At 45.5% G+C, this 12,495-nt stretch overlaps 1 protein-coding gene across 1 annotated transcript; it reads left to right on the top strand.

Annotated features, from left to right (window-relative positions):
* Window positions 1–4,100: 4,100 nt before the first annotated feature.
* Window positions 4,101–12,204, top strand: LOC135516202 (microfibrillar-associated protein 3-like). The gene is given in 6 exon segments (XM_064940317.1): window positions 4,101–4,157; window positions 5,159–5,280; window positions 6,120–6,251; window positions 6,254–6,535; window positions 9,913–10,208; window positions 10,376–12,204. Coding segments are annotated over 4 exon segments (1,260 nt in total). The 5' UTR covers window positions 4,101–4,157; window positions 5,159–5,280; window positions 6,120–6,214; the 3' UTR covers window positions 11,021–12,204.
* Window positions 12,205–12,495: the final 291 nt, after the last annotated feature.

Raw genomic sequence — 12,495 nt, 5'->3', positions numbered from 1 at the left:
GGACCATATCACCTCCACCCTACCTGACACCCTAGACCCACTCCAAATAGGTCCACAGACGATGCAATCTCAACCACATTTACATTTAAGTCATTTGGCAGACGCTCTTATCCAGAGCGACTTACAAATTGGTGAATTCACCTTATGACATCCAGTGGAACAGCTACTTTACAATAGTGCATCTAAATCATTTAAGGGGGGGTGAGAAGGATTACTTTATCCTATCCTAGGTATTCCTTAAAGAGGTGGGGTTTCAGGTGTCTCCGGAAGGTGGTGATTGACTCCGCTGTCCTGGCGTCGTGAGGGAGTTTGTTCCACCATTGGGGGGCCAGAGCAGCGAACAGTTTTGACTGGGCTGAGCGGGAACTGTACTTCCTCAGTGGTAGGGAGGCGAGCAGGCCAGAGGTGGATGAACGCAGTGCCCTTGTTTGGGTGTAGGGCCTGATCAGAGCCTGGAGGTACTGCGGTGCCGTTCCCCTCACAGCTCCGTAGGCAAGCACCATGGTCTTGTAGCGGATGCGAGCTTCAACTGGAAGCCAGTGGAGAGAGCGGAGGAGCGGGGTGACGTGAGAGAACTTGGGAAGGTTGAACACCAGACGGGCTGCGGCGTTCTGGATGAGTTGTAGGGGTTTAATGGCACAGGCAGGGAGCCCAGCCAACAGCGAGTTGCAGTAATCCAGACGGGAGATGACAAGTGCCTGGATTAGGACCTGCGCCGCTTCCTGTGTGAGGCAGGGTCGTACTCTGCGGATGTTGTAGAGCATGAACCTACAGGAACGGGCCACCGCCTTGATGTTAGTTGAGAACGACAGGGTGTTGTCCAGGATCACACCAAGGTTCTTAGCGCTCTGGGAGGAGGACACAATGGAGTTGTCAACCGTGATGGCGAGATCATGGAACGGGCAGTCCTTCCCCGGGAGGAAGAGCAGCTCCGTCTTGCCGAGGTTCAGCTAGAGGTGGTGATTCGTCATCCACACTGATATGTCTGCCAGGCATGCAGAGATGCGATTCGCCACCTGGTCATCAGAAGGGGGAAAGGAGAAGATTAATTGTGTGTCGTCTGCATAGCAATGATAGGAGAGACCATGTGAGGTTATGACAGAGCCAAGTGACTTGGTGTATAGCGAGAATAGGAGAGGGCCTAGAACAGAGCCCTGGGGGACACCAGTGGTGAGAGCGCGTGGTGAGGAGACAGATTCTCGCCACGCCACCTGGTAGGAGCGACCTGTCAGGTAGGACGCAATCCAAGCATGGGCCGCGCCGGAGATGCCCAACTCGGAGAGGGTGGAGAGGAGGATCTGATGGTTCACAGTATCGAAGGCAGCCGATAGGTCTAGAAGGATCAGAGCAGAGGAGAGAGAGTTAGCTTTAGCAGTGCGGAGCGCCTCCGTGATACAGAGAAGAGCAGTCTCAGTTGAATGACTAGTCTTGAAACCTGACTGATTTGGATCAAGAAGGTCATTCTGAGAGAGATAGCGGGAGAGCTGGCCAAGGACAGCACGTTCAAGAGTTTTGGAGAGAAAAGAAAGAAGGGATACTGGTCTGTAGTTGTTGACATCGGAGGGATCGAGTGTAGGTTTTTTCAGAAGGGGTGCAACTCTCGCTCTCTTGAAGACGGAAGGGACGTAGCCAGCGGTCAGGGATGAGTTGATGAGCGAGGTGAGGTAAGGGAGAAGGTCTCCGGAAATGGTCTGGAGAAGAGAGGAGGGGATAGGGTCAAGCGGGCAGGTTGTTGGGCGGCCGGCCGTCACAAGAAGCGAGATTTCATCTGGAGAGAGAGGGGAGAAAGAGGTCAGAGCACAGGGTAGGGCAGTGTGAGCAGAACCAGCGGTGTCGTTTGACTTAGCAAACGAGGATCGGATGACGTCGACCTTCTTTTCAAAATGGTTGACGAAGTCATCTGCGGAGAGGGAGGAGGGGGGGGAGGGGGAGGAGGATTCAGGAGGGAGGAGAAGGTGGCAAAGAGCTTCCTAGGGTTAGAGGCAGATGCTTGGAATTTAGAGTGGTAGAAAGTGGCTTTAGCAGCAGAGACAGAGGAGGAAAATGCACACTGCCCTAACCCATCTGGACAAGAGGAATACCTATGTGAGAATGCTGTTCATCGACTACAGCTCAGCATTTAAGACCATAGTACCCTCCCAACTCGTCATCAAGCTCGAGACCCTGGGTCTCGACCCCGCCCTGTGCAACTGGGTACTGGACTTCCTGACGGGCTGCCTCCCAGGTGGTGAGGGTAGGCAACAACATCTCCACCCCGTTGATCCTCAACACTGGGGCCCCACAAGGGTGCGTTCTGAGCCCTCTCATGTACTCCCTGTTCACCCACGACTGCGTGGCCACGCACGCCTCCAACTCAATCATCAAGTTTGCGGACGACACAACAGTGGTAGGCTTGATTACCAACATCGTTGAGACGGCCTACAGGGAGGATGTGAGGGCCCTCGGAGTGTGGTGTCATGAAAATAACCTCACACTCAACGTCAACAAAACTAAGGAGATGATTGTGGACTTCAGGAAACAGCAGAGGGAACACCCCCCCTATCCACATCGATGGAACAGTAGTGGAGAGGGTAGTAAGTATTTAGTTCCTCGGCATACACATCACAGACAAACTGAATTTGTCCACTCACACAGACAGCATCATGAAGAAGGTGCAGCAGCGCCTCTTCAACCTCAGGAGGCTGAAGAAATTCGGCTTGTCACCAAAAGCACTTACAAACTTCTACAGATGCACAGTCGAGAGCATCCTGGCAGGCTGTATCACCGCCTGGTACGGCAACTGCTCCGCCCACAACCGTAAGGCTCTCCAGAGGGTAGTGAGGTCTGCACAACGTATCACCGGGGGCAAACTACCTGCCCTCCAGGACACCTACACCACCCGATGTTACAGGAAGGCCATAAAGATCATCAAGGATAACAACCACCCGAGCCACTGCCTGTTCCCCCCTCTATCATCCAGATGGCGAGGTCAGTACAGGTGCATCAAAGCTGAGACCGAAAGAAGCTTCTATCTCAAGGCCATCAGACTGTTAAACAGCAACCACTAACATTGAGTGGCTGCTGCCAACACACTGACTCAACTCCAGCCACTTTAATAATGGGAATTGATGGGAAATTATGTAAAATATATCACTAGCCACTTTAAACAATGCTACCTAATATAATGTTTACATACCCTACATTATTAATCTCATATGTATACGTATATACTGTACTCTATATCATCTACAGCATCTTTATGTAATACATGTATCACTAGCCACTTTAACTATGCCACTTTGTTTACATACTCATCTCATATGTATATACTGTACTCGATACCATCTACTGTATCTTGCCTATGCTGCTCTGTACCATCACTCATTCATATATCTTTATGTACATATTCTTTATCCCCTTACACTTGTGTATAAGACAGTAGTTTTGGAATTGTTAGATTACTTGTTGGTTATTACTGCATTGTCGGAACTAGAAGCACAAGCATTTTGCTACACTTGCATTAACATTTGCTAACCATGTGTATGTGACAAATAAAATTTGATTTGATTTTTGAACGCACTGCCAAATTCTCTAAAAAGACGTTGAAGTTGGCTTATGACAGAGAAAATAACATTCAATTCACTAGCAACTAGCAACAGCTCTGGTTGACATTTCCGCAGTCAATATGCCAATTGCACGCTTCCTCAACTTGAAACATCTGTAGAATTGTGTTGGGTCACAAAACTGCACATTTTAAGGTGCACCTGTGTAATGATCATGCTGTTTAATCAGCTTCTTGATATGCAACACCTGTCATGTAGATGGATTATCTTGATAATGGTACCAACACTTTACATGTTACGTTTATATTTTTGTTCAGTATACATTTGTAAAGATTAGAGAAAATGTAACAGTTGATTGATCCATGCACTGTTATATTGTCATGATTTTGGTGAGGGAAAGTACATTAAAAGATGTTCTTACAGTGTGTGTGTGTGCTCGTGTGTTACCATTTTCTACCACCAGGACTAAACAAAGGTTAGGACTGTTGTTTGTTGGGATTCTTTTTAAAATTGTGACTTCACGTGACTTAGAACGTTTTCACTGCTTCAGTATGTAGCGGCTTTACGAGCTGTGGAGGCCAGACACACAAGGCCACTGTGTGTACGGTGCTTAAGGTGAGTGTTTGTGTACAGTTTTAAACCCCCTGTCTCACTCCTGCTTCGAACTGAACTTCCAGTTCCTTGAAAATCTGCTGTGTTGTGTTCCGGATATCTATTGGGTCAATGACACACTTTCCTCAATATCAACACTTGCCAATGTGAGATAGCTAGTATTATTGATGAATGGATCAATGGATTGAGTCTTTTAATAGCCTGTGTCCATTTCAGAGTTTGATTTGTGCTTTTAAAGCAGTGACAATGTCGGTCAATAATCCACTCCGGAAGGCAAAATTGACAAACTTGGGTTAAGCAAAACTGTTTTTTTCTCTTCTGAACTTTATGCATTATTTTGACCACAACAGTATGGCTGTTTGTCTGTCTGTTTGTGTGGGGAGGGAGTGGAGAGCGAGTGGAGTAGTTACTAATTGTCTTGATTTAATGTTTGTAAACTAGTTATTTTCTGATTAATACTCATCTCATCGGTCATTTTTATATACAAAGTGAAGTCAAAGGATTCAATAGAACCACAAAATTAAGTGCCCTGGCATTTGGGGCTCTTCACGAGTCTTAAGTGCTGTAGTTCTGTCTGTCAGATCGAACAATGCAGTGGTTGATGATGGCAAACGGCCTGGATCTGAGACAGAGTGAGACACTGGCCTCTGTTAAGTGCTTGAAGAACTGTAGTCTAAGACTCAATAGAAAGGGCAGACAAAGCAGAACGTCCTAAAAGTAGTCTATACAGCCCAGTGCATGAATGGACTTCATTCATGTAAAATAGTTTTTGGGAACATGAAATATGATGAAATATGGCCTACATTTCTATCTACATCTAATTCCACTGATGACACAGTCATGATTACCATTCACGTAGGATACTGTACTGTACTATTGTAGTTAATCCAATCATGTTTCTTTGGGCATGTGGATCCATTTTAATACGATCACATAAAGTTGTTGCGTGGCCAATGACTGACCTAGCTTTTTCTCGCTGCCTGTTGGTAATTTGACTCGGGTAGGGATTCCGAATGCTGCAGCGACCCGAATGTTGTGTCACGCGGCCAGCTGAGCAAGAGAGAACCGAAGAGCGATGAGGACGTCGAAGACATAGCGGAATGCAGCAAAGGCCGAAAGACACACGGTAATCTCTCCTTCTTTACGATTTAACGCCTGTAAGCTAAATTAAATTGTAAGTATGCTATCAGATGTTATTGGAAAACGTTATTCGGCAAGATAAGGTTATTGCGAGTGAACTAGCGAACGAGCTATGATTGCTTACATTAGTGGACTAATTTTAGTTTTTTTTTTCTCTCTGTTAGCCAACCTTACATGGAGCTAACTGTATTATGTGAGCTACTTCACCGTTTATATAGTGCCGTCTATAAATGATATCAGATAAGCTAGCTAGTTTTACAACCCGTTAGCGTTAGTTTTATAGCTAACCCCCGCGATTTTGCCTCCAGTTACGTTAGCTGCTAGTGTGCAAAAACATCCCAAATCGCTAGACTTGTTAGCTACTATGTTGCATGTAAATTGTCAACTAACTAGCAGTGGTACTTATCAATACTTCTATTGATGTATACTAATATTGTTATCAAACTCGTAACTGATGTTAGACAACAATACTACTAACGTAGCTAGGGCCTAATAAAAACACAGGCATGTCATGTCAATGTTACATTGCAGCTCTAGTTATGTTGTCACAAAATGCACTGTTCCAGCAGCACTAGTATAGTCTGCTGCAACAACAATGTCAATGTCACATTGTTAGCTTGGTAGTCAAACCCTGTTTTTGTGTGTTTTTTGTTGTTGTTGTCAGAGTCATAGACTATTTGGTCGAGGGGGTTAATTATAAACCAGAAATGTCAGACATTGTGCACTGGTCTTAATAAGTGATCTCTCTGCTGAACCAAAATGATGTTTAATAAACAAACGGCCTGTTCATAATGTTCATGGTTGCTTTGTCCTTTCTCTTTTCAGTGGAATGGTTCAAGATTCGGAGCAGAATACCAAATTGCCATTCATTACCACCATCAGGAGATTGTCAGTATATTGAGCATAAAGATGCGAGTGGCATGACAAACTCTTATCTGGTGAAGGCGACCGTCAGGAAGACAAAAAAATGCATCGGGCAAGCAGCTACGCTTTTGGCTTCTTTCTACTGACCGCTATTAGCCTCCACGCCACCGCGACCTTATCGGTGGTTTCAGATGGAAACAGCACGGAAAACGGTACGGTGGCAGATGGTGGATTTGTCCCCCTCGTGTTCTCGAAAGTAAACCAGATTATCGCCCGTGAGGGCAACTGCGCGCTGATTGATTGCAACGTCACTGGAGACCCTGACCCGAGTGTACAGTGGTTCAACTCGCACGGAGACCTGCTAGACACCGAGACAAGTAAGTCAAGTTCGTAGAATTATAAAGAATGCCCTGATGTTGCTCTGGCCTCACAATCAGCAGCTGTTCTACAGACATTTTTCTCAAACCAACTTGAACTGTCAGGCTAAAGGCTATTTTAAGTCCAACTGTGGACAACAGAGAGAGACTCGGTGGGAGAGAGAGAGACTCACTCAGTGGGAGAGAGAGAGACTCACTCAGTGGGAGAGAGAGAGAGACTCACTCAGTGGGAGAGAGAGAGAGACTCACTCAGTGGGAGAGAGAGAGAGACTCACTCAGTGGGAGAGAGACGTCATGATTATTATATGACAACAAATCAAAAAAGCTGGCCAGTTGGCTCTTTTTCCAAAGCGTTGGAGTTCAAAAGTCACGGCCACTGCTTAACTGTAGATACTTGATACATTACATGGTAATGGCTTTTAATATGATGTTGTCGTGGTTCTCTCATTCAGTTGTAGTCTATCTACTGTAGCCTATATGGATGCAGATTGGTGGTCACGGCCACTACTTAGGCTGTCTGTAGATATTTGATACTTTGTTCGAAACAATATCGTGACGCAATGTGCAACCCACGAATAGGAGTCGCTTCTTCCCTGTTGAACATGACTTTCCTTTGCTTTTACGGCTTTTGCCGCTGTTTGTTAGCTCTTGATTCCACACACGCGTCGAAGTGAGCCTGGGAACACTTTACACGGGGGTATAAATTTAGAAGTCCTTCTCATTGAAATGTATGTCCGGTGTCTGAATACATTTCCTGTACCCATTCAGGTTTTCTAGAGACTCAACAGACCGGCTGGAGGATTGATGGATTAAGTGTGTGTGTGCGTGTGTGTGCACTGCGCTATTCATTCTCCGTCTCAAGCCCAACACTATTCAGGCTCTAGAATCGGTTTCTGTCTCTCTCGTGTGTGTGTGTGTGTGTGTGTGTGTGTCAGCAACCCACTCAGGATGAGCTTTCAAAATATGGAGTAACATGAAATCATCCATCCAGCCACAGTCTAATAACATGCCTACGTAGTTGTTGTAATGGTAGATGACACTTCATGTGATGATAGGAGAATAGTGGCCAATGTAGACCCATGGTGAAATATAGCCTGGATGACATTTATTTTGCCCCGATATAACGGAGCTTCTTAATACATTGGATATACCAAGATTAGTTTAGTGAGAAGTTCACACATCAATGTAGTAGTAGACAAAGAAGAACCAATTTCAATAGTCAACAGATGTTGTAACATGATTTAATGTTTGGCTGGCGACTTGCTTGTGGTTCCACATTTACATGACGACTTGTTTGTTTCCCTGTTGTTAACCAACAAGCACCACGTGGTATTTTTCCAGACGGATTCCATTGTCCCTTAGCCCCACCCTCTATTTAAATATTGAACAAATGGGCTGTGTCCCAAATGGTTCCCTATTTAGTGCACTACTTTTGATCAGGACCCACTACTTTTGACCAGAGCCCCTTTGGGCCCTGATCAGATGTAGTGCACTGCCATTTGGGACTCGGCCATGGAATAAACAAGTTAGTGACACCTCTCTGCCCACCTATTCGTTCAGCTCGAAGTCATCAAGAAAATAATATCAGTAATTAGAGGAAGGTCATAAACACTGGTCCACTGCAGGGGGTTCTAGGATACAAAATGGATTTCAAGTGCAAAATAGCTGGTTCCTGTATTGCGGCCTCAAGGACAGTCCTGCAGGAAGAAATAATATTGATTCAATAGGAATCATATTATGACTCAAAATGAAAACCACAATGGATTAATGAATTGCAGTTTGTTACAGTTAATTGATTGAACAAGTATTTTATAGGCCTAGATTGCTTGAAATATTGAAAAAAACAAGGCATGCAGTTAGTCCATTAGTAGCCTCAGTGGCGGTTGTAGCTTGTGTCGCTTGTCAATATGCACAATTTATCAAACTTTCAGAATCGGAACCAAATGAACAACACAATCGCCATGGCTAATTCTAGACATAAGACACCTCAAAAGACTAAATGCACTTCTCAAAAAAATAAAGGGAACACTAAAATAACACATCCTAGATCTGAATGAATGAAATATTCTTATTAAATACTTTTTTCTTTACAAAGTTGAATGTGCTGACAACAAAATCACACAAATTATCAATTGAAATCAAATTTATCAACCCATGGAGGTCTGGATTTGGAGTCACTCAAAATTAAATTGGAAAACCACGCTACAGGCTGATCCAACTTTGATGTAATGTCCTTAAAACAAGTCAAAATGAGGCTCAGTAGTGTGTGTGGCCTCCACGTGCCTGTATGACCTCCCTACAACGCCTGGGCATGCTCCTGATGAGCTGGCAGATGGTCTCCTGAGGGATCTCCTCCCAGACCTGGACTAAAGCATCCGCCAACTCCTGGACAGTCTGTGGTGCAACGTGGCGTTGGTGGATGGAGCGAGACATGATGTCCCAGATGTGCTCAATTGGATTCAGGTCTGGGGAACGGGCGGGCCAGTCCATAGCATCAATGCCTTCCTCTTGCAGGAACTGCTGACACACTCCAGCCACATGAGGTCTAGCATTGTCTTGCATTAGGAGGAACCCAGGGCCAACCGAACCAGCATAAGGTCTCACAAGGGATCTCATCTCGGTACCTAATGGCAGTCAGGCTACCTCTGGCGAGCACACGGAGTTCAAACAGGTGCCATTAATATAGGTAAAGAGTGGAGGACAGAGGAGCCTCTTAAATAAGAAGTTACAGGTCTATGATAGACAGAAATCTTGCTTGTTTGTAGGTGACCAAATACTTATTTTCCACCATAACTTGCAAAATAAATCATTAAAAATCCTACAATATGATTTTCTGGACTTTTTTTCTCATTTTGTCTGTCATAGTTGAGGTGTAGCTATGATGAAAATTACAGGCCTCTCATATTTTTAAGTGGGAAAACTTGCACAATTGGTGGCTGACTATATACTTTTTTGCCCCACTGTATATGCAGTGTAAAATGCAAGGCCTTCGCAGAAAGGATGGCCTGGGCTTCTAGCTATAAAAAGCTCTTACCCGTGACTGTCATGACAAACTGTAGCAGATACCTTCCCCTTCGCCTGGCTACTGCTGTTTCTGCAACCTGGAAATGCATGTGAAGGAACCACAAACAGTTCTTAAAGGGAAATGGCCCCCGTTTTCTATGGTGCAACAATTTTTTTTTTAGCTATGTTCCATAATATTTTCTGGTTCAGTCTATCCTTTACCATTGACCATGACCTGTAGATTATTACGATAACTCGGGTCAGGAGTTGTCCATTTACTACCTGACTGGACTACTGGCCCTGAGTAGGAAAAATGAGGCTGGCATGATATGGAAAAGTTTGTTTCAGCGACGCGCTCTCTCTCTCGTTCTCAGGTGGCAAGTGGCTGCTGACAGACGATGGCATCCTCAACATCACCGACATCAGGTTCGCCGACCGGGGCAAGTACACGTGCATGGCTTCCAACGTGCACGGCAGCGCCAACTGCACGGTGACCATGCGGGTGGTCCTGCACAACGGGGACCTGGGGGCCTACTACGTGGTCGTGTGCCTCGTCACCTTCACCATCATCATGATCCTCAACATCACGCGCCTCTGCATGATGAGCAGCCACCTGAAGAAGACCGAGAAGGCCATTAATGACTTCTTCCGCACAGAAGGCGCCGAGAAGGTTTGTGTCGTGTCTTACTGTACTTGTGAGGACCTTACGCAGATATAGTGCCTTTGGGGGGTGTGTTTGTAACTGCGGCATGTGATGTTTTTAATAATTCTTGAATGGTGAAATATTTTCCATCATGTCCAATGCGGTTATATTCCATATTCTCTTCCACTCTAAAGCTCCAGAAGGCGTTTGAGATCGCCAAGCGCATCCCCATCATCACGTCAGCCAAGACCCTGGAGCTGGCCAAGGTGACCCAGTTCAAAACCATGGAGTTTGCCCGTTACATCGAGGAGCTGGCCCGCAGCATCCCGCTGCCCCCCCTCATCATGAACTGCCGCACTTTCATGGAGGATATCCTGGAGGTGGTGGGGGTTGAGGAGATGAGGCACACGTTCCTCCGACAGGCCCCAGAGGGGCACCACCTGGATGGGGCATCGGGATGCCGGGCGGCCCTGGTCGGGGTGGGGCCCGGCGACGTCTTCACCGTCCTCCGGGAGAGAGAGAGGGAGCGTTCCGGATCCCCTGCAGCGGATTCCGACGACGCGTCGTTGCACGAGCAGCCTCAGCATATCGCCATCCAGGTGTCCATCCACCCCCCGCTGCCCATGGAGGCCCCGGCTCTGGCTGAGGCCACGCCCACTCCCCTGTCTCCTCCGCCGTTGGCTCCCCTTCACCTGGAGGAGGAGGAGGAGGAGCAGCAGCAAGAGGAGCAGGGTTCTGAGCAGGAGCCAGTAGAGGAGGTGGGGTTGGAGGCAGAGGTGGAGCCAGAGGTTACTACTAAGCTACAGCCTGGTCAGGTGATCTATGAAAGCCATGTGTAAACAGGAGAGAAAAAACAACAAACGCTCCCGAGGAGGGATGAGTGATCCTGTCCTATGCATTTCCCAACCCCACCCTCAAAAACATAGAATATGTCAAGAAAAGGTCATTTTATTTCACTTTTCAACGGAACTAGCTTAAAACTCGAACCTAGCTACATATGTAGGTCTGTCTCTGGATTGTATTATAATAACCTAGTCTGGATGACAATAAATCTACTTGATAAGACATTGCGTATCATCCCTCATGCTTATGGATCTACATGTTGAATGTATTGTGGGAGAGGATAATCAATATTTGATATATGTAAGTATAAAGCAATGTATAGGGCCATTTAATTTGTTTCGTATTAGTGAGCAGAGGGGGGGGGGGGCTGTTTGTTATTCGATTCAAGCATTCTCGAAAATCGATTTTCAGGAAAGCGACTTGACGATTATGCTTTAATTTTGTTGCAGTATTCTGTTTCATGATCAATTCATAAATTAGCTCCAAGCTGACGTCATGCAATCACTGTTACGAAGCAGACCACAAAGGCTTTTTTTTTCAACTTCAAAATATTGCACATTATCCTACCACTGTTACAACCAAACTGGACCTGCAATTTCAGTATCATGTTAAGTTCAAAAGCATTAAACTCCTATATTAACCACAATAATTGGATCATGACTAACATTTGTGGATGATTGAAGACTAGTTGTTTCAGGCCTTCTGGTCTGCGATCCTTTTAAGTAATCATCACATGACCACTATAGCCTTTCTAGTAAGTGGTTCATTGAAACTTTGCATTAGACATTGTTATAATTATTGTTATTATGACCCACCGTGGTGTTTGGATCATGCACAACTTCCTACATGCTAGACGTTTGACCATTTTGCCTTTATGGTTCCCATTATGTTTCCTAGTATGCAATATTCCCCCCCCCCCCCATTTTCTTTTTTGAATGTTTAAGTTTTGAATGGGTCTCAAACCCCAACCCTCTTCCGTACATGCTTTAATAACAGAGGCTACACGTGAAATGAAAGCGATGTATTTGGATTAGTCTTTAACCGGACTAAAAATGCTTTCCTTCTGCTTAATAGTCGGGGGAGGGAGGGGGGTTCTATGTTGCTCTGCTTTAAAATGATGCTCTTGATGGCTTTTTGTTTTTTTGTAGTGAAAATAAAATCTATCTGCTGTGTTACCATGGTTTGCTCCAGTTTGTTTTAATTGTGCATTAACAAAGCTTTGTGCCATCCTACTGTAGGTCTCTCCCTCTCAAAGGACCATGACACTTCTTCACCTGATGCATTCCTCCAATCAGCCTCACTCACTCTCAATGTACATGAGAAAAGGCAGCCATCTTGTTTTTGTCACCATAGTTACAGCGGTCATTATAGATGAGTAGCGCGCAAGTGAACACTTGTTTAAGCAAGGAGCGTACAGTGGAAGCAAAGCATTAACCTAAGCATGCGTAATGTGACGCATACAGGCGGCCAT

The sequence above is a fragment of the Oncorhynchus masou genome, chromosome 27, assembly GCF_036934945.1.
Source record: "Oncorhynchus masou masou isolate Uvic2021 chromosome 27, UVic_Omas_1.1, whole genome shotgun sequence".
Taxonomy (NCBI): Eukaryota; Metazoa; Chordata; class Actinopteri; order Salmoniformes; family Salmonidae; genus Oncorhynchus; species Oncorhynchus masou.
The sequence above is the reverse complement of the archived record's forward strand: the minus strand, read 5'-3'. Positions and strand labels throughout refer to the sequence as shown.